Here is a 22001-nt window from a genome sequence, read left to right on the forward strand (position 1 = left end):
GTCTGCAGAGGGCAGCCCTGCAGGTCACCCCTGGGAGCCTGCACAGGGATTTTTATGAGTGGAAGGTGTGGGGAGCAGTTAACCAGGACAGCTTTTAGTAGGGAAATGCAGTAATAGCTGGGAAAAGAGGGCAAAATTCAAATAGCGCTGGGCATTCCCATTTACCAGAGGCATTGTTTATTCAGGAAGAAAGCCAGGCTCCTCCCAGCTGTCCCACAGGAGCAGACACTAGCTCAGAGACTGTGATAAGCTCCAGCTTCTGTAACAAGTTCAAAAAAAAAGACACCAGTGTTTGCCCAGCACTTTGCTGGGGCTGAGCTCGATTATTCTGTGCCGTGGGAGATTAACACAGGCAGATTGCTTTGTGGACTCACTGCCTCCCCACGGCCCCAGGCAGATTTTCCTCTTCGTGCTTTGGAAAAGGTCTCAGGACGTGAACTTGCATCCAGCAGGGAGCCTGAGCTGCTCCAGGGGCCTGCTATTTCCTCTCCACCTGGGATCCAGGCAAGCCAGCACCTTTCCCAGGGAGTCTGGCTGCTCATCTGCTCTGTTTGGGACAAGGACAGCCACAGGCAGGACTCTGTGTCCCCAACTCCCAGGGCAGCCCGATGTCCTTGCAAGGTGGTGGGACATTCTTCCAGGCAAGAGACTCCAATAAAACCAGAGTTCCCAGGAGGAACAGCAGATCCCAGCAGGGAAGGGAAAGCGATTTCTGTGCCTTCTTGGCAGTTCCTGCTGTGCCCCTTGGAGAAGCCAAAGCCACCCTAAAGAAAAGGCCACTGTACCTGGCTGGTGTGAGGGGCTGCTGCTGCAGGGAGGCAGGCGCAGCAGGATCTGTGGGGAAGAGAGGAAATGGCTCCAAATGGAGGAACCCCAGGGAAGTACTGAGGACACTGGCACAACCACCAAAGCCTCTGCTGTGCCACCAGGAGATTCTAAAAGAGTTGAAGGGGAAAAAAAAAATTAATCATTGCAATTTTGGGGTATGGCCTATGTGCCTGTGCAGGCAGCTCAGCAAGAACAGCTCCTGGGACACCAGAGTGGCACACAGGGATGCTCAGGGAAGGGGCAGGATGGAGTTGTCCTGGTGTTAAGAAAACAGTGGTTTTATTCCAGAACTCAGATTAGACCAAGAACAGTATAAAACAAACTGAAGGACAAGCACTCCTCTTGGAGTGGAACAGGTCCCTATCATCAGCTCAGGGTAAGGGATAGAGCCCTTGTCTAGGCAAGAGCAGTGGAATGTGACATTGAGCAGAAGTCAGACAAAACCTGCTGCTTTTGGCAGTAGCAAACAAGCCACACTGCTGGCAGGTGCAGGGGGGAAAGTGCTTCTTCCCATTTTCCACAGAAAACTCAAATCCAGAGCCTCTGCTGACCCATCTGCAGAAGAGGGGCTGGCCTGTTACCAAGCTCCAAGTCATACATCAAGGAGGGGGAGGGATGAGGCAGAAGTCAGGGACTTCTGGGCTGCTCCCCTACAGCAGGATGGGCAGTGGCAGCCTCTGGCAGGGACAGTCCCCCCAGCTGGACACCCCTGGCCAGAGGCAAAGGCTCTTTGGCCCTGAGGTCAAAGCTGGCACCACTTTGGAGGCTCAGAGATGTCCAGGGATGGAGGGGACATTCTGGAGAGAAGGGCCAAGGAACGTGTGAGCAGCTGCTCCTGTGTTTGCTCAGCTGCTCCCACCTTCTGCTGAACCACTGCCGGGGAAGAGGAGAGGTTTCAGCCTGGGGTAGTCATTCCTTATATGTCAGACTCCAAGCAGAGGTTTGGAACACTCAGTGTACGCTTCAGACAGCACCTGGGGAGGCCTCATCCCATGCAAGACAAGCTTTGCCAAGATCTTGTTCCTGCTCCTCCAACAACGCAGTTTACTCACATTGTGTTGACTGCTAGTAAGGAAGGGTGAGTGACCCATGACCAGTAGCAGAGCCAAAGGCATGAAAACATATTTTCTCCTGGGCTGTGAGCAGATTTTGAGCCCACAGCCATGACCAGACAATGGTGGCCTTCACCATTAATTCCCACCATTTGGCCCTGCCCTTTGCAAGACTGGAATTTCAAACAAGCAAATCCCAAATGCAGCACACAGGCCCCTTACACAGAGGGCAGGTTTGGGTTCAAGACCCATGCAGTGGAAATGCAGAGCAGTTCCTTGCATCCCACCCCTCGCTGCAGCTCAGCATGCAAGCTCCAGGACACACAGCCCATCCACACAAGGGTCCTCTGGCACAGGGACGCCCCCATCTGTTCCCAAAGAGAGCAGGTTTGGAAAGGATGGGAAGATCACTCTCCTGCTGGAAAATAGCCCCAAGCTGTGAGGTGGTGGGGTGGGGATGTGTGAAGGCTCCTGTTCCCAAGGCAGCAGGCAAGGCTGGACATTCATCCAGCTCTCTGCTCACACCAGGCTCATCTTGAGCACAATGGGGTCAGCCACAGGTACTCACACTCCTGAGATGCAACTGCAAGTTATGCAAGGCTCTGCCAGGCCAAAACTGAACCCCTGGGGCTCAGACTTCCACCAAAAAAAAGGTTCAAGCATGAGACAGCCCTGGGTAACAAAGTCCTTGACCTGCACATCCCTCAACTCCAGCAGAGCCCCTGCTGAACAGCACCATTACTGCTGTCATGGCTTGCACAGCACAGGTACCCCTGAGAAGCCACCCTGGTGGGGAGCAAGGGGCTGGCATGCATGATACAAGCAAGAAAAGGGTGTTCACAAGCCCAAGAAGCACAAGAACAGGCAGAAAATCAGTGACAGACCTCCAGGACCTTGTCTTGAAAGGAATCGTCCTCTGCTCCTCTCCATCAGCTCCTGCTGAGTGCTCCCGCTGATTGTGCTCCTCAGAGGACCTGGAAGAGTGGCTCAATCAAATCTCACCCAGCATCACTTATTTTTCAAAAGATTTTGGATGTATAATCAAATCTTTGACACATCCCCCCCCACACACATGCACTTTTCAAGCATTTTCCCAAATTTCTGGAGGCTTTCACTTTACCACCCCAGCAGAAATGGACATTTTCTCCTGCCACAAGCCAAGCACAGCCGTGTGCAACCCTTTGTACAGGATTTTGTACACAGCAAACAGGGATGGGCAGGATCACCCACTCTGATGCCTATTTGTAACTCTCTAAAACATCTTTTCAAGCCCTGCTTATATCAATCTAGCTGTGGTAAAATACACAAGGCACCAGGCAAAATAAAGGGAAACACATTTAACTGGAATTATCTGGGGAGCCAATGAGTACACATGGCAAATGCAGTTTGTCTGGGGAATCTCACAGTCCACAGAGATTGGATACTCAAAACATGAATCCCAGAAACAGCTTATTTCCACCTATAATGAGGAAACAGGATCCACCCTGTGCTCAGACTTCTGCTCCTTGCACTGCCACCAGTGCCAGCAGAATTATCCTCCAGCAAAACCCCATCCTTACCAGATTCCTCTTTCTGCAGCCACTGAGGTGGAGCTAAGAACAGCCCAGCTGGAAGGAACTCACAACCACCACCTCATCCAAGAGCCACTCCAGGGGTGGCCAAAACTTAAAATATGTTATTAAGGGCATTGCCCAACCAAACGTCTCTTAACTACTGACAGGCTTGGAGCAGTAGGCACCTCCCCAGGAAGGTTCTTCCAAATACAGAAAGGTTGTTCCAGTGCTTGACCCCCATATTCATGTCCCTGAACATCCTTTTCCAATGGTGGAGTCCAGAACTGGACACAGCACTCCAAACACAGAGGGATACCCACCTTTTTTGACCATCTGTGTTTTCCCAGTCCAGGACGTGGTTTGCCCTCGTGGCCCCACACAGCATCCCCAAACCTTTCTCACAGGGCTGTTCTCCAGCCATTCCCATCCCAGTTCTCTTGTCCCTCACAACAGTCACCAGCACCTACCAGTTTATTATCATCAGCAAACACACTCACAGTGCATTCAGCTCCTGTATCCAGATCACTGATAAAAATATTGAACAGAAGTGGGCAGGCATGTGAATCCATGCTGTGTGCACCTAATGATTTCATTGTCCTTTAAATGCCTTTAATAGTGCCCAGTGTGATCCTCTCCATTTTATTTTTCCCAGGCACTGAGCTTAGACTAACAGGGCTGTAGGCTCTTTCCTCATGCCCTCCCTGTAAACTAGAATAATTCTGGCTCTCTTCCAGCCAGCTGGGACCTCCCCAGGCCTTTGTAGAGGACATGCTCCAGCTCCTTCAGCACTCTGGGATGAATCCCATCCAGCCAGGCCAAATTTATGGATGTACAGCTGATCACAACCTGCTGCTGTTTCTCGTTAATCTTCGTTAAGCAGCTCTTGGTGGGAGGGGTTGGTTGATCTGGCCTTGCTGAGGGGGCTTGCACAGATTCCTCCTCTTCTACCACGTCAAGCCCTTGCCCACCTGCTCCAGGAGGAGCAGCTCACCTCCCTGTGCCCACAGGGGAAGGGGTGGGCTCCCAGCACATGGAATTCCTGTGGTTTGTGTGCTCACAGCTCGGCCCCACAGGCAGGACACACCTCCCCACCCCACCACTGATCCACTGCAGGTTTTCCTTCCAGTAAAATCTGGAAGCTTCCCTGACCTGGCATCAAACAGGCAGCAGAAGAGCATCCCTAAAAGGCGGGTTAGAGCACTCCTGGCAGACCTGTTTTAAAATAAAACCATGAAATACAGTATGGAACTCATCCCTGAGGGATCTCCATGGGCTGCAGCAGTCCCAAGCTGCAGGGAGGGCTGTCCAGGATACGGGATACAGCCAGGATCTGTGGGCACTGAGTGCTGTGAAGAGCAAAGCCCTGATTCTGCAAGGTGTCCTTGGAGCCCCATTATTTGTGATTAATAAGGCATGATGCAAACACTTAGTTAAATCAGATTAGATCAATAGTACACCATGAATCACTTCTATAGGTTTCCTATAATATTTATATAGACTGCAGTTATCAGCAAGAGTCTCCTGTAAAATTGTCTATGCTGAAATTTATTTGAAAAAGTACCTTTTATACTCTATTAAAAAAAGCAAACTGACTTTTTTATTCTCTCATAGAGCCGAACTTCCCAGGCAAAAGCTCAGGGAACAGCATGTGGCTTTGCAAAACAAATATTTTGAGACTGCTGCCTGTTTTATCACCTCCTGGAATGGGAATTCCACTTCCATCCCTGTTCCTCCTCAGCTTCTTACACACATACAGTGGAAAAGAAATGTTTTAGCTATCTCTGCTCACTGTTGGGAGGGCACAAGCAGGAGTGGGACAGAGCCAGCAAGGGGTGGGAAAGCCAGCACACTTCCACACTGGTCCAGTGATGACAAAAAAACACTGTGGCAAAGATTTTCATGGGGTTTCAGAAACTCCTTGTGCACTAAATCAAGGCAGCGAATTTACAGCAAATTAATGAAACTAATTTTCTGACTGGAATCATCATCTGTGAATTATTGTGTCTTTACTCATTAAATAAATTATCTGTGTCTTCCAAGACATTAAGAATGCATCATAAATTACAGCCCTTCATAAATAATTTGCTTTTTGCCTGGGTTTAAATATAGAGGGAGAATAAAGTGAGGGGAAGAGAAGAATACAAGAGATAAGGGAAGCAAAGAGGCAAAAAAAAAAGCACAAAGAGAAGGGAAGAGAGTGAAATTGAGAACAAAATGAATGAAGAGAGGAAAAAAAACCAGGTGAAAATGGAGACATATGTCCAGCTCGGAAGGGAAGGAAATGAGGAAGGAAAAAAGGAAGTGAGGGATGAAAGAGGACAGACAGGACAAATAGCCCTGTGCAATATTTCAGGTCGGTGTTAATTGCGACTTGGCGAACGTGGCAGGAAATGAAGCGCCAATATCCAAAGGCTCTGGTGACTTTTATAAATGATTTCATTCCCGTTGAGCTTGTTCCATGTCAATGAGTACAAACATTCTGTCTGAGATCTCTGCAAAGGGACGCCAGCAAGGGAAACACACTTTGTCATGGAGCAGTGACAGCAGTTACCGAGGGGACCCCAGATTTGTAAATGACAACAGAGCCACGGCTGACTTGTCAAAGAGGGGCAAAGCAACACCCCCTGGATTTGTGCTCTGGGCTCCTGCTCCAGGCTGGGCCAGAGCAGGCAGAGCTGGATCCCATCCCTGTCCTGCCTCCAGCTTGGCTCAGCCCAAGGAGATGGTGCTGGCAAACACAGCACCTGCACACAGGGGAAACCTCCTTGGGACACCGAGGTGACTCAGGTGCAGACCTGTGCCCACGGGATTTCTGTCCAGATATCATCCAGGACACCGCTGCCCATCCCTTAGTGCTAAAGCCTTGCCAAGGATCACAGAAGCTCCTTGTGGGTCCCTGAGCTGGAAGGGACCCACAAGGAGCAGAGTCCAACTCCTGGCTCTTCCCTGGGCATTCCAAGAACACTCACAGCTTTTAGGACTCACCAGAGGCTGCCAAAGTACCAGCCAAACCACTGTCCAGAGAGTGGCCAGAACAGGTTCCCTCTCACTCAGGCCCTTGGCTGCTTCCAGGTCCACCCTCAGTTTGACGGACACCAGGCCTGAGGCAGCAGCAGCAGCATCCCCTGCCTGCCACACTGCAAGAAATGAACCCAGGCCAGTGAGGAACAGGTTTGGTGCCTGTCTGCCTGCACTCTGTGAGAGCCTCTCTGCGTGGAGATCATTCCCACTGAGTAAGACCCTTCTCCTAAAAAATTAAGAGCTGCAGCTTAGGGAGATTTCTGATGAGAGGTGGAACAAGTTAATACTCACGATGCTGCTGAAGAGGCCCATGGGACACAGCACAGCCATATGACTTCTAACCAGCAGATCTCAGCTCATTTGGGATGACCAGAAGTCATGCAGGAAAACTAGAGGAGCTCCAAGCCGAACCTTTTGCTCCTGGTGGAACTCCTTAGCTCAGCACCAGAGAACCGCAGCCACAATGACCTTTTAGTGGCCAGCTCAGAGCACATCTGCCTTCAAAACCTGACGTGGCCATTCCCCTGCTGAGCTGCCCAAGCCAGCTGTGGTTTTCACCCTGGCCTGGTGACACTGAGTCTCCTGTCCTGCATCCTGGGGTTTGGCTGTGTCAGCGCCATGGGCTGGGGACAGGGCAGGGTCACGGCAGCTGGCTCACCCCTGGCTCCCTGCAAGCACAAGGGTGTTCCTGCAGGAAGCTGGAGGGTGGCCAGTCCTGGGAGCTCCTGGAGAATGAGCACAATGGCAGCTGTTTCCTATTTGGAAGTGGAAGAGCTCCGATCTCATGATGTCATGTCACCAGTCAGGACAAAAGGAATGTTTTCCTTCTTCTTCCAAGTCCAAACACAACCCAGGGTACATGGAGCCTCAGAAAGTCTGCTTTGCAAGCATCAGATCTGCTGGTTAACAGGTAACAGCAACACCAAGGCAACAATGAAAGTGAAGCCCCAACAGGGTAAGTCCCAGAAGACAAGGATCAAAAAAAACATCTCTGGGAAGCCCCTGGCCAGGCGACAGCACACACAGCCTCGCCACAGAGTCACAGAATGGGTTAGAAGGGACCTTAAAAATCATCTCATACCAACCCCCTGCCCTGGGCACGGACACCTCTCACTAGAACAGGTTGCTCAGAGTCCCATCCAAGTCACAGCTTGGGTTTAAATACTGTTTCTGAAGGATTTGGGTTTGGGAGTCCACCAGCTGTATTTAAAACAGCTCCATAAAGATGGAGGAATGTGGCTTTTGGTACAAAAGGGGCTCCTTGCTGCAAACATCAGAGCCAAACACAACATTTCAGTGCAACTTTCACTGCACTAGAAACCTGCCTGCTGACCCAGGTATCTTCTGCCCTAAACTCCAGGTGCTGAACTCCCTGAGCCATGCACAGAACATCCCTAAACTTGAACCACTTCAACTCTTCCCACTGTTTGGATTTACCCAGTTTGAGGCTAGAAATGGTTTCCACAGCTCTTTTGACCATTAGCACAGCAGCCAGGTTCACCACCTCGGGTCACCACCTGTGGGTGCTAAATCAAAGCTTTAGGGTGCTCAGGAGATTCTGAGCAATCAAGGAAAAAGAACATCTAACAGGAAAAAGGAAAAAATTCAGTTTCATGTCTTTTTTTGGGGAGGGGGTTAGCTGGGTAAGTGACCTCCACACACTTTCCCCAACTCCCCCCCATGCCTGCTGACAGGGCTGAGCAGAGGGGCAGCCACAGAGTGACACTCACCTGGAGCACCCACCTCTTCCCTGGCCTCCAGCCAGCCTCTCCCAGCAGGACCGTGGTCACACAGCACCATATAAGCTTTTCTGGGAAAAAAACCCTTTCCTTTCTCTGCCCACAACATCCACAGGGTCACATCACACAGGCTTTTCACACCTCTTAAACTGCACAATTCCCTCACGTTTCCGCCTTGGCTGCTTCTCAAAGAAATGACCCCAAATCCCGTGCAAGCTGCAATATAACCTGAGCCTGCCCTTTCCATCCTTTCCATTCCCGATGCCAGGAGAACACCTCCACTCCAGCTGCTCTTCCCACACGAGTCCAGCTCAAACTCCCACATCCTCCTTCCCCGTGCTGCTCTGATGCTCCTGCAGTCAGCCAGCTCTCAAGGGAAGTAACATTTCACCAACTCCAATAACTCAGGATGGAGATCAGCTGGTAATGGAAAAGCCTTTCCCAGAACAGTCTCCAGCTGATTTTGGAAAGAGTCAGAGCAGCCAGCCTAGATCCTACCACCTCCATGCAGTCAGCATCATCCCTGGAAATTTTTACCTCCCTTTTCCTTGGGTAAAGGCCTCTGTTCTGCTCTCTGTACCCAAGGGCTCTGCAGAGAACTTTTTTCCCACTGTCAGCTCAGATTGTTTTGAAACCCTGCTCAAAAAAAAGGGGATTTTCCATCAGTCCCTGAAGCAACAAGTGAGTCCGGCCAAGTGTGAAGCAGGTCACTCTCCTCCTTCACAGCTTTTCACGCCATGTGTTCTGTGTCAGGACGTGACAAGGGCTGGCCTTGGGGAGGTGCAGGAGGTGGCTGCCACAGCCCTGTGCGCCTGCAGCTCCCTTCCCTCCCTCCCGAGCCAGCACACATCTGCCCCACAGCAGGAGCACCACTCCTTCCTCCCGACCCAGCAGCATGGAGAGCCAGAGATTTATGTACTCCGCGATTTTTATGTGCTCTCAAGAAGGGCTGCGGAGGGAAAACTCCGCCACTCACAAAAGCCTCCATCTGTGAGTTTATTTATCCGTGCTGGGAAGGCTGTTTATTCTGTTTCAGGGTGGAAACTACACTGGGATCGCAGCTTAATTGTACTGTTTGTTGAATTAATTGCTCTGTTTGATCGGCCTTTCTCTCATCGTGCTTGGGAATGGAATGGCTCTGCTGCAATGTGGGAACAGAGAGGGTTGGAGCTGTTTCTCCTGGCAGCCAGCATGCAGTGAGCAAGAGGGGCTGTTCGGGGACAGCACGAGGTGCCTGATGCAAATCTTGCTGCAGAGGGTGTCCAGGGAGGCCAAGCATCCTGGGAACAGGGCAAGGGACAAAGGCAGAGAAGCAGGTGGAGGTACAGGATGCTTGCTTGGCCTTTCATTTTTTCCAGCTGCTCCCTGCCCAGCCAACCACCCAGGATCCATGTGCCCTGCTGTCCAGGCTGGCCCTTCCATGACTGGCAGCCTCTAACCACCTCTCCTGCAATGAGAGTGAACGCTGTGAATTTTCCAGGTCACCTGATGAATCATGGGATGCAGAGCAAACCTCAGCATTGTTTTCATATTGGAACATTTTGCCCCTCACTTTCATTCACAGGTTTTTTTTCTTTTCCCTTTCAGGCTTTGCCAGCAAACATCCAGCTCCAGTGAAATCCAGCTTGTGTCACATTCCTTTTTCCACTTTCATAACCACAGCCCTCAACTTTTTAGGTTTTGTTCCTGCCTCTCCCACTTCCCACACACGCTTCCTTCTGCCCACTGGCTGAAGCACAATGACCAGTGGCATTTCCTACACACATTTTTTCAGTTCCACTCTCTCTCTCCAAAGTGAAACAGCATCAGGATTCCATGGGGATGTCATTGCTCCTCTGCCAGCACAGACAGGACATCTCTCCCTGAGCCACACCTGTCTGGGGAGCCTTCCCAACACAAGAACCAGGCACTAAAGGGAATCAACCCCACGGCCACCCTCCTGCCTTGTTGGCAACATCCCAACACGGACAGCAGACTGACTTCTCCCACTAATTAGACATCCCAGCAGAGTTCAGGGGGTATCTCAAGCCAGGAAGGCACAATCCCCGGAAGACCAACCCTCCCCACCTCATCCTGCCCCTTTCACTGGAATCTGCAGGCTCTGGGAATCTGCCTTCCACGACAGAGAGCGAGCTGCTGGAGACAGCAAGATGTTTCAATCAGCAGATCTCTGGTGTCTGAGGCAAACCCATTCCTTGCTGATAAGGAATGAATACTGTCTGTGTCTGTCCGGGTACGTGTTTCTCTCTCTCTCTATTTCTCTTTTCTCCTTCATAAAGCTGTCACACCAAAAATAACATATTAGTGGAAGGAAGGAATGTCAGCTGTAATACAATAACGTGGTTGGGAGGCTGGGGGATGTGCGTGCCTGGCTGCTGTGCCAGAGTCTCTCTGCACTGAGCTATGGCTCAGGAGTGCCTTTCCCTCCTCCTCACCTTGCTCTCCCACCAGACATGGAAAATGGGATGATAAATAGGAGGGAGTGCTTATTCAGCACCGTTCCACTGCCAAAAGCCACCTGTGTTTGACACTGCAGGAAGATCACACGTTCCCAGGACAGAGGCTGAGGAATATCAGCCCACTGATAATTCACCCCTGGAAGTGTTCAAGGCCTCGTTGGATGGGGCCCTGAGCAACCTGCTCTGGTGGGTGGTGACCCTGCCCACAGCAAGGGGTGGGACTGGAGGATCCTTAAGTGCCATTCCAACCCAAACCACTGCAATTCTGCAACCACAGCAGGAATGGCCAGACCACTCCAGGCTCAGGCTGGGCCACAGCTTGAAAATCCAGTCCCCAGAATTGAGTGGAACAGGGTCTGGGACAAAACACGTGGTAAGGGGCCCACTGCTGAGATCACCTCTTGATTTTAAGGCCAGGAGGGCCTGATGCTTCTCTCTGGCCTATTCAACCAGTTTCTGGCAAAATTTCCTCCATGGAAAACCAATGACATCTGACAAGCCATATCTTGTACGTAGGTAGCCAGTACCTCAGGAATGCTTTCCAGTTGGACACAACTGATTGCATCTCCTGCTTATCTGTTCCAGCATCCAGACACTTCTGCAAAGGCAAAGAAAAAGAGGAAATACGTAAAGAAGGAAAAGCCACCTGCCCCACACAGGTCTCTTATCTTCACTGTGAATGTGTGGGTCCCATTCTGACACCACCAGGCAGGAGCCCTCAGGTGTCAGGCTCTTCTCTCACCTTCCACACTTCAGGAGGCAGCACTGCCTATTCCAGCACTTCCCACGGACCCACCCCGGGGCACAGCACTATCACATTTCACAGTGGTGCAGCTTTTCCAGCCCCAAGCCCTGCCTTGAGCAGTGCCACGAACTGAACAGGCTGCAGGAGTGCCAGGGCTGGGATCCAGCCCTGTGGCCCGCTCTGAGTGAGGCTCCCCCGTGGCTGGTGCAGCCCCGCTGGCTCCCAGCCCACTGCAGAGATGTTCCCCCTTCCCACTAAATGTTCTCCTGTTCCTTCCCATTCCCTCCTCCCTGCCACCCCTAATGCAGGACCAGGGGAGCTGACAGGCAGGATCAGGCACATGGACATCTTGTCCAGTGTCCAATTTGGGGATGTGCCAGGCTGAAGGACAAGATTCCTACCGACAGCACATATGCAAATCAGCGCTCCTTCTGCAGTTTTTAATAGCCCAAAACTGGTTTAACTCTGCAAACACAAAGACCAAAATCCCTTTCAAAATGTGTGTTACTGTTCCAAAAATTCTGGCTACTTTTGATATGCAAATACCAACCCAGCCTCCTTATAAAACTTGCCAAGTTCTTGATTTCATTTTCTTAATTCCATCCAGTAGCACTGAAGTTGCACAGAAAGATGTCAAGTGTTTCTTTTAGCAGTTCCTAATTAATTCAACGCCTGGTCCTTTCTGTGGGTTGTTTTCCAGCCCCTTCCATTTCAGCCTGGTCAGTTGTTGGAGGTATCTGAGGTATCCATGAAAACTAATGGGGCAGGAAAGTCACTGTGATGACTCTTCAATTAGCTGGACAAGGATGTGCAGCGTCACGGAAAAATGTTTCTTCTGCTAATGAGAACTAACGATCCCTTACCTGGGGGATTCTGTGCTCTGATCAAAGGAGCCCAATCAAAACCTCTGCAAATTTCTGATTAAACCAGACAAAAGAGGGGAGAAAGGCACCAACTCAGATGCTGAATAGATAATAAAATTCACTTCCCTTTTTCCTTCCCAGAAAATGGTAAATCTAATGGGCATGACTAAGCAGCTGTGAGGGAAGACGTGAACAAATTTGTAAAGCAAAGGGGAGTTTAAAGTTCATCTCATTTTCCCCTTCTGCAACATTGTCTGCAATCATATTATGATTTAAAGGCCACCTTTCCCCCAGTGGGAAGCGGGTGAGAAGGGTATGATTCAATTTTGCATGCCAAATGTGATGGGAGAAGGAGAAAGGCCAGGAGGCACAGGCAGAACAGGCACATCCCCTTGGCACTGTTAAATGTGTGTTGCTTTTTCCAGTTCCTCAAGGTACAGGGTGGGAAATAGAATAATGGCACAGTGGCATTTTCTGTCTCAGTTTGTACATGGAAAAACTGCACCTTTCACTGCTGGGAATGAAGCCAGAACAAATCCTGATTCAACCAACACCAACCTTGGAAGACCCTGGTCCACCCTGAGAAACCCTCTTGAAGCCAAATGAAAACCCTGCCCTTTTCCAGGAGCTGTCACCGTTCCCTGCTGCATTTCCAGCTCACCAGAAAATGCTCCTGCTGCTGTGGGCTCACACCTTTCTCACTTGCCAGCAGGACTAATCTCAGCTCCGTGTCACTGCATTCCAGGGTGGCAGCGGGGCTGTTCTGGTTTGAGGGAATGGCAAAGGATTATCCCAGAGGCTGTAGAGGAAGGCAGCAAAGCACCATGTGCTGCTGCCCAGGAGAGCTCTGCCTGCCACCCCTGGCCCCCAATTCCTTGGTAGGTAACATTTTTCTGCAAATTACATCCAATTCCAAAGGCTTCATATCAGTAAATGGCCAAGGTGATATTGAAGAAGAGAGGCAGAAACGGGGGGAAGGAGTTGTTTGCAGGAAGGGGAAGTGCCAGTGAAAGAGATTTAAGACAGAGGTGACCTCTCAGGAGCAGAGCAGATCTGGATGCCAGGAGGTCTCCACAACTCCCTGACAGGAGGGGGCAGCCAGGGCAGGGTCGGGCTCTGCTCCCAGGGAACAGGGACAGGATGAAAACAGCCTCAAGATGTGCCAGGGAAGGCTCAGGTTGGAGAGCAGCAGGAATTTCTTCCAGGAAAGGGTGGTCAAGCCTTGGCAGGGGCTGCCCAGGGAGGTGGTTGAGTCTCTGTCCCTGGAGGTGTCCAAGGAATGCCTGGACATGGCACTCAGTGCTCTGGGCTGGTGACAAGGTGGAGATCAAAGGTTGAACTCAATGATCCTGGAGTTCTTCTCCAAGTCAGTCATTCTATGGTTCTGTCTGGACATCTTTTGTCACTTCTGCAAGTCCACAGGCAAGTCCCTTTGCTTGGCTCCCATTGTCCCTTCCCTCCCATGGTGGATTCACCTTATTAACAGCACGGCCCTACACAAGGATCCTCCCATGCCAGGCCAATCCAGGGTGTGCAGGTGTGCCATGGTCAGAATTCCCAGTGCCCAGCATCCTGAGGGGCTTTTCCCCTAAGGAATGCTCTGAGAAGCCACCACTCCTCACCCAGAGGGCAATCCCAGCATGGGAAAGAGCAGCTCACACTCCCTGGCTGCCCACACCTGCATCCCCCAGCTCAATAAAACATCATAAAAGCAGAGGAGTTCCACGAGAAGCACAAATAGATCAATAACATTAGAGCTGCTCTTAATGGCTGCCTCAGGTTTTTCATGTGACGCCTTCGAAAATGTCCAGTAGTGAGTAATTAATGACCAAACCAAGTAATTGCTTTCTTGATTTTTCTCAAAACTAGAATTCACTGAAAGAACTTAGAGCTTTACTGGTGCTACACAGTAAATTAATTCAGTAAGTGCTGATATTACAAGTCTGGGCTGCCTGTTAAGAAAACACAGCAGTGCTGTAGAGTCTGGCTTTTCTTGCTGTCTGAGGTAACCCTTTACAGGCTGCTCCAGCTGCCTGCCAGAAAGCAGCTCAGCCCTTACATCAACATGCACAGATTTTGCTCCCAGGGGAGTAGCTTGTCTTAGAGGAGATGCCAGGACCTCACAAACAGGGATTAAGGCAAATTCTCCCCTTGCACTTTCCCAGTCACAATGTGGGGGTGGAATCAGGAGCATGGGGGCTTCTCAGAAGGCACACCAAGGCTGGAAGGGGGACCACAATGACTGCCAGACACCTTTGAACTGTCCTCCTCATGCCCATCAAGGATACCTCCATGGTACTGACAACTCCAGCCTAATCCAGGGACTTCTACCCCTTCAGGAGAGGTAAGAGAGAAGCCAAAAGGGGTGACAAAACAGCAGCAGGTGAGGAGCACAAAGGGAGCAAAGAGAAAAAGGCAGAGATCAGAGAGCCTGTCTGTCTCTCCATCACTCCTGGAGCAAGAGGATGGATGTGGCTCCAGTTTCTTGCCACATCTTCTATTCCATATGCTCAGTTTCTGCTGAATGACATCTCTGAAAACAGCCTGAGGTGTCACCTCAAAGGTGATCCATCACTTGTCAGCTGTGCCTGCTGATCCACTGCAGAAACCCAGGACACAGACTCCTGGCAGCCCTGGCACACCCTGCACACAGCTGAATGCAAACTGTGCAAGAGACTTCCAACACTTCCATTTTTACTCCTTCATGGATTTACACGACTTCAGCCACCATCTACCCCCACACCACAGGAGGAATTGCATGCAGAGCTCTTCACAGGCAGTGAACAGAAGCACAGACTCTAATCTGCACTCACATTGCCTGCTCGGGATGCTCACACAACCTTAGGCACCCAAAGAGGAAGAGGATGATGAGAAATTCAAGACATCCATCGCTCATGGCACAGCCTGGAGAGAAACTCACATAAAAGTAGAGGTCCTAAGAGGGGAGAGGGGATGCAAGTCCAGATCTTCCAACACCTCTGGCCTTACCCCAACAACCCTAAATTCCCATCATCTGCAGTATGAGACACTCATAAAGTGAGTGTTGAGAACACATATGTGAGTGTGTGGCTGCATGAGAGAGAGAGCACAAGACAATGAGCAAATTACTGAAGTAATCCTTCCATCCCCACAGTAATGAATGATTTTTTCCCTGCTCCCAGGAGCATGGTTGTAGCCTTGGAGCTTAACATTCAATCTGACATGGACCTGCAGCACACACTGTTAATCCCTCTAAGCACAGTGACAGCTCCCAACAACCCCCTCAAGCAGAGGAAGCACCACGTTCCTTCCCCATCTTTCCATTACCATATTTTTAATTGGCTGTGAATATCCTTTTGCTTTTGTCAAAACAAGTTCTGCTAAACCACCGCTTCGGATATGAACGGGGGAGCCAGGAATCGTGAGAGAGAAGCCAAGAAAATCCCTGTGTAAATGAAGATTTGTGCCGAGGGAGGCACGGGCAGAAGGAGCAGGAGCTGCTGGTACAAGCGATCCTGGGATTGCAAGAGTCCACACAGAAGTTCAGAGATCTTCAGCTGAGTGAGACAGAGCCTGGAGTACAACAGGCAGTGCTACAGAGAAATCAATATTAAGAGCATTTGAAGCAGAAGGCCCTGGAAGAGATACTCTGTCAGAGGGAACGTGGCGAGAGGAGAAGGAAGCAAGAGGAAAGAGCACACAAATCATGCTCATGCACACAGGTACCTGACATGAGTTAGAGGCTTCTCCCTTGTTTCCTCTCTTCACTTCTCAAAGGAAAATGAGGTCTTGACAAAAGCTAAACTTTATGAAAAATCTTCCAATTTTCTGTTTCTTGCTTTTGGTTTTAAAGGAAATTCTTTCCCTTTTGAAAAAAGGGAAAAAGACAGCCTCTTTCTTCTAAAGAAAAACATTTTTCAGAAGGATGTCATAGAAAACAGCCCAAGCTAAAGCTGCTGGCCAGGTAGGGAGGCAGATTTCTGCCCAGCACTGTGTTCCCCATGTCCTGGATCTCCCAGGCTGACCGCCCAGCAGTAAGTGTAAAACAGCCCTGAGCAATCTCATCACATCCACCCTCACAGCCAAGCTCAGTAAGGGAAAATCCACTCAGTCTTGCAGGCGGGGAGGCTGGGACACAGACTCACAGGGGGAGAAGTTGTTTAAATACTCTCTCACGCAGCAAATCCCACTGCAGTCCAAGCCAAGTGGCACATGGAAACCTCTCCCGTGCCTAAGCATCCCACTGAGCCCCTGCCCTTGGGATGGGGCAAGAAGGAGATGAGTCAGGCTGAGCACTGTGCTCATGGCACTTTGGGAAGAGCCAGGATGGGGAGGTCAGAGCTCCCTGTGTTCATCCCAGGACAGACAGCTTTGGGTCATGTTCTTGATCTGGTTTCCATCCTTAACACGTCAACCAAAACCCATCTTTACAGAAGGCCCAGTACAGTCCCCAGGGACACGGGGAAGTGACAGTCCTGATTTGTTTCCTGCCCTTCTGGGGACTCTGTGGGGCAGCAAAGGCTCTTAGATCAGGTCCCAGCCACTGCTGAGAGTGACAACTGCAGAAAAATCAACCCTGACTTTGTTCACACAGTGAAATGGAGAGAAAACCCTCGTGGAAAGAACCTGACCGTACGAGGGGAAGGATTCAAGGCCAAGATGGATGGGACTCTGAGCAACCTCCTCCAATGAGAGGTGTCCCTGCCCATCCCCATCCAACCTTATCCCTGCAGGGGAGTTGAAACCAGATGATCTTTAAGGTCCCTTCCAACCCCAGCTGTTCTATGATTACCATCAAACACATTTCCAGAAGCTTCAGTGTGTCACTTGCAAGTCCAGGGAGGGTTGGCTTCGCTGTGTTTGAGTGGCTCATTTTTTTGTTCTTGATTTTTTAGCACAAAATGAGTTCTAAATAAATCAGCAATGCACAGAATGTGTACAGATGGAGCAGTAGGGCCGCTCCACAGAGATGCAGAAAGGCTCTGTGTCCTCAGGGATGTGGGGAGCAAGCTGCTTCACCAACCTGCTCCTGCAGGGTGATTTCCCTGCCCTTTTATTCCAGCAGGCAGCCCCCCCACAACAAGGGCTGTACACACCAGTCTGGGCCCGGAGAGCACTCAGTGTCCCTGCCCTGGCACAGGCAGGGGTCTGGGGCAGACCCCAGGGTGTGACCCAGGGCCACGAAGCGATCCCAGCTCCGTGTGGCATTCCCAGAGCACCAACACTCCTCGCAGGAGAGCTGTAAAATATGGAGATAATTCTCCTAATGACCCCAGCATTTAAAGGCTGATTAGTGCTGCTTCTAAGAGAGCTGGGCCAGGGACTAGAGTGGTACGAGACAGCTGGCCCAGGATTTCAGTGCAGGTGTCAAAGGAGATGCTGCCAGCACAGAGACCAGGCTCCCTCCTCCTCCTTCATCTCCAACCCCAAGCCATCAGGAGACCAGAGAGGAATTCACACGCTGGAGATGTGAATCATGCCCCCACAGATCAGCTCCTGGCCTCCTCCTGTGCTCAACAGAGTCCTGCTAAGACTGTCTTGCACAAGGGCAAGTTAAGCAGCCAAAAATTGGAGCAGCTCCCGTGAGGCCATACAGGTGAGACCCTCTGTTGGGGAGGGTGGCCCTGCCACACAGGGGAAGTGACAACTTAGGGTCTCACCTTGCACGTGCCTGCCTGGGGACCAGGGGGTCTTTGCAGCACCAGATCTGGGCCTCCAGGTGCAGAGTTAGACATGCTGGGGGTTTTCCCTTCAGTTAAAGCCTGAAAAGGGAGCAAAACACACAGGGCGAGGAAGACAACCAAACCTTCTCAGAGACTGCTGCAGAGCACACCTCCACCAACAGTGACAGAGAAATTGAATATAGGAATGGAGAATGGAAACTGGATATGGAAAACTTCCCAGCTGACATGTCACCCAGACAAAGCTCCTAATCCGGGCTGCCAGCCCCAGAATAAAAACAGGTAAGCCAGGACGTTACTGGACAGAAAGAGGCCAGATCTGCCTTTTTCCAGAGTCCCCTGGAACAAGGACATGACTTCATCAGCAGCTGCATTACAAAGCGTTTGCCCTGCAGCACAAAACTCAATATCCCCTCATCGGAAGTGCAGACTTATCTTTGGAGGGTCTCTCCACCCTGGGAACACGTGCAGCGGGGCTGGCAGCCGTCCCACCCCACACCTGCCCAAACACACATCTGCTCTGCATCACTGCAGCACTGAGCCCAACAGGTGGGCTTGGTTTGGATCTCAGCGACTGCCCGGGGGATTTCCCCTCTGGGAGCCCCTCCTGCCCCCTACAGAGAGCCAGGGGACAGAGCTGGGGTGCTGGCACCTCTTGGGGTGCCCCTCATGGAATAAAAATTGAACTTGGGGAAAAAGAAATTCAGGCTACAGGTTTCTGGTTCAGATTTTTTTAACCAAATCCAAGGCTCAGCTTCTAATTCTGACAGTTCAGTTTCTTGGAAATTTAATCCCTCTGCTGAAGCTGAACACAAAGAGAAAGCAGCCAAGCCCAAACTAACCTGAATTTTCAGAGTGAGAGGAAGCAAATCCTTCCTACTCTCCTAACAGAGCCAAATCCTGATCCCACAGAACTTCTGTGATCCCACCCTGGCTTTGGCCACCAGTGACCAGGAGCCTGTGTGCCCACCCCCACACAAAGCCATTCCCAAGTTTCCCCCCCACCACCCCAGTGCTCTGCCCTGGCCAAGCTCAGGAGGCAGAGTCCTGCATTCAAGCACTTCCCACTCCAGTAGGATCTTTCTGCGAATCCCACCACCAGCTGCTAAAGCAAACCAGCCCCTGGCACAGCCCCCCACCCTGGGACTCCAAAAAGATGTGGTTTTCTGGAGATGCCAATGACAGCTCCACAATGGCACAGCCAGATTGCTCTGCCCCTCAGGAAGAGAGGTCAGGGAGCTCAGGGGCTCCCTAAATGCAGGCATCACCCTCAAACAAAGCAATTACTCCCTGAGGCTTTTCTCCCTGCTGCCCAGCAGTGGGGTGAGTGGGAATGGCTCAAAGCTGCACCAGGGAAGGTTTAGACTGGACATCAGGAAGAATTTCTTTACCAAAAATATGATCAAACCCTGGAACAGCATCGTTAATCTCTCAAGCCTGTCACTGGTTAAGAGACATTGGGCTAATGCCCTTAAGAGAACCCCAGGATGGTTTGGGTTGGAAGGGACCTTAAAAGTCACCCTGTTCCACTCCCTGCCATGGGCAGGGACACCTTCCGCTAGACCAGGCTGCTCCAAGGCCTGTCCAGTCTGGCTGTGACTTTTGGTCAGCCCTGAAGTGGGCAGGAGGTTGGACTGGATGAACATCCCAGGTCGCTTCCAACTGGGATATTCTATCCCTTGCAGCCACCACTGCTCCAGGGCAGCAAGCATTGCCAGCGATTTTAGCACAAAGCCAGAAGAGGAGCAGTGAGTGGGGTCAGCCAGGCACAACCCAGGACATTGCAGGTGAGGCTTAGTCTGAGGACGTATCCCAGGGGAGCCTGCAGAGAGATGAGCTGGCCCTCAGCACTCCATATACACCAGGAGTGCTTGGAACAGCACCTGGACTGGCCTTGGGAAAGCTGCAACAAGTCTGAAAGCCAAGCTAAAAGTGTGGGGCACAGATCAAGCCCAGCACACAGGTCATGGAGAGAAACACCCAGAGATAACACCCTGTGGTATCCCATGGGAGTCCATCCCACACTGATCACTGCCCTCTAAGGTGAGCATACCCCTGTTCATCCAGTTAAATCCAGGTGAAAGCCAAATACCAAGAGACCCAAGGAACAAGAAACAGAGGGGAGACCTGAACTTTCTAACCCACAGTTTGCACTTTGGATTTTCTCCAGATATTTCTATGCCAGGTTTCTTTCCACTATGAAAGTCTGAGAGGCTTTAAAAGCATGAATTTTTCCAGGCATGGAAGACACTCGGTTGACAGCCCCAGAGAGTGATTTTATGTGCACAGGAAGAACAAAGAAACCCTACATTATTTTAACTCCACTGTAGAGATACAGGTCTCAGAGAATAAAGATTACCCAAGCAGGCCTTGGGAGCTCAGCTGAGACCCCTCCAAAAGGAACAAATCTCTTGTCCTACCTGCTGTGCTGCCTCCCCTGCAGCTGAGCTCCTTCCTCTCTCACTGCCATGTGTTCTTTCACCACTTCTACACCTTTCTTCAAGCCGAAAATACAGCTTAATTTTTTCTGCAGCTCGGAGATTTGGCTCCTGACCTTACATCTTGCATCTCCAAACTACAGTCACCTCCTGTCCTGATCTCAGCTTCCCAAGCCATTGGGGAACCACTCTGGGCTCTGAGAACAGCAGCTTCGCACCATTTGCTTTCCTGAATTTATCTTTGAGTTGCTTCCCTGAATTTGCTCTCCTGGAAATAACATTCCTTCTTTTCCTTCTTCCTTCCCTCAAATACTACTGCAGACTGCTGCAGGGACTGTGTCCACCCCTTGTGCTCTGCTCACATCCTCAAATCCCAGCAGTTAACCCTGAGGAGCCCCTCCCTGAGCTCAGCACTCCTGGAAGCCAGGGCAGCTGTAAAATTGATTTCTACAGTCCCTGCCTGCACAATAAAGCGAGCCACATCTCCCCACCCTGCTTTAAGCACCTGGCCAAGGGTTTGCCATATATAACTGATGGAGATGGGCAGCACCTGCCCAGAACCCATTTTCCCCTCAGCCATAAATCACCAGGAGGCCCTGGAGAAATTGCCTCCTCATTCCAGGGGCTGGGAGGAAGCCAGGAGATGGAGTTTGTACCAGCTACTGGTGCCACACATTCCCCAGTCTGTGCTCACATCCCAGAAGTCCTGACCTGCCCTCCCAGCTGATGTTTTGTGGCCGAGGGCAGAACCAGCTGCGGGTTTGATCCACACTGTGATGATCACAGCAGCAGCTCCCACCACCATGCTGCTGCTGGGTGAAACAAAACAAACCTGTGAGTGTCTGAGATGGGTGCAGGAGAGAATTCACCGCTCTGGGCACTCTTCCCCAGAGGGCTGGGTGCTAAATCTTCCCCTATCTGCCACGTCCATCCTGCAGGCTCTGGGCTTCAGCAGCCAGAGATCTGTTTCCTATAAATTTTCTGCACAGTGCCTACAACAGTTGTAGTCTCTCTAAAATAATGATTGGAGGCTGGATAGAGGAGAACAAACAGTTCAGCTGAACAGTTTATCTGATGAATTTAGCCTCTTCTCCTGTTCCTGCAATATCAGGTGGACAAATCCAATTTCCTCAAATGCATTTGTTGTTTGAGTTTATTTGACAAATACTTCCCCAAACAATTGCCTCTACATTCACTTAGCAAATATTTAAAATATGAACTGTGCTGTTTAGTGAATCCCCTGGCACTGCACTAGTCCCCAGTGGAGCAGAAAAGTTAGGTTTCCCCCAGTATTAGTTATTTCTGCATTTCAAATTAAATTTTTTGCCAGCTCTCATTCTATTGCTGATAACACCAGATGATTTGGTGGTGCTTATTAGGAGAAGAGCTGGTCAGTTGTCTCCCAATGAAATTGAGTTTTCCTGGGAAGCAATAACCCATTGAAGCAGACACATTTCATCAGAAACACCCCACAATCAAATGACTTGCAGCAGCTGAGGAAAGGTTGCCTGGCAAATCCAGCTCTCAGAAATCCCTGAGGGTTGCTCTCCCAGGCTCTGGCCCTGACTGGTGTCAGTCACCTGTCAGCTCCACATCTCCAGCTGAAAACTGGGAAAATGTGGCTTGGTTCATCTTCTTTGAGC

At 50.7% G+C, this 22001-nt stretch overlaps 1 protein-coding gene and 1 long non-coding RNA gene across 19 annotated transcripts in view; one reads left to right on the forward strand and one right to left on the reverse strand.

Moving 5' to 3' along the window:
• LOC134556124 (uncharacterized) overlaps positions 1-22001 on the reverse strand; it is an 82303-nt gene that overhangs the window by 56775 nt on the left and 3527 nt on the right. For 5 of the 18 annotated variants that reach the window (XR_010081577.1, XR_010081568.1, XR_010081574.1 and 2 more), the window contains exon 2: positions 2765-2854. Coding sequence is in view for 1 of the 18 variants with exons in the window: in XM_063408368.1 (XP_063264438.1) it covers positions 427-935; positions 2765-2854; positions 8185-8518 (933 nt within the window). In the remaining 17 variants the exon portion in view is untranslated. The other 13 variants (XR_010081582.1, XR_010081570.1, XR_010081578.1 and 10 more) reach the window with 9 other exon arrangements.
• On the forward strand, positions 8996-11964 carry LOC134556126 (uncharacterized). The gene is made up of 3 exons (XR_010081585.1): positions 8996-9183; positions 9781-10426; positions 11238-11964. It is a non-coding gene; the product is annotated as an uncharacterized LOC134556126 (long non-coding RNA).

This window comes from Prinia subflava, chromosome 11, assembly GCF_021018805.1.
Source record: "Prinia subflava isolate CZ2003 ecotype Zambia chromosome 11, Cam_Psub_1.2, whole genome shotgun sequence".
In the NCBI taxonomy this organism is placed as follows: domain Eukaryota; kingdom Metazoa; phylum Chordata; class Aves; order Passeriformes; family Cisticolidae; genus Prinia; species Prinia subflava.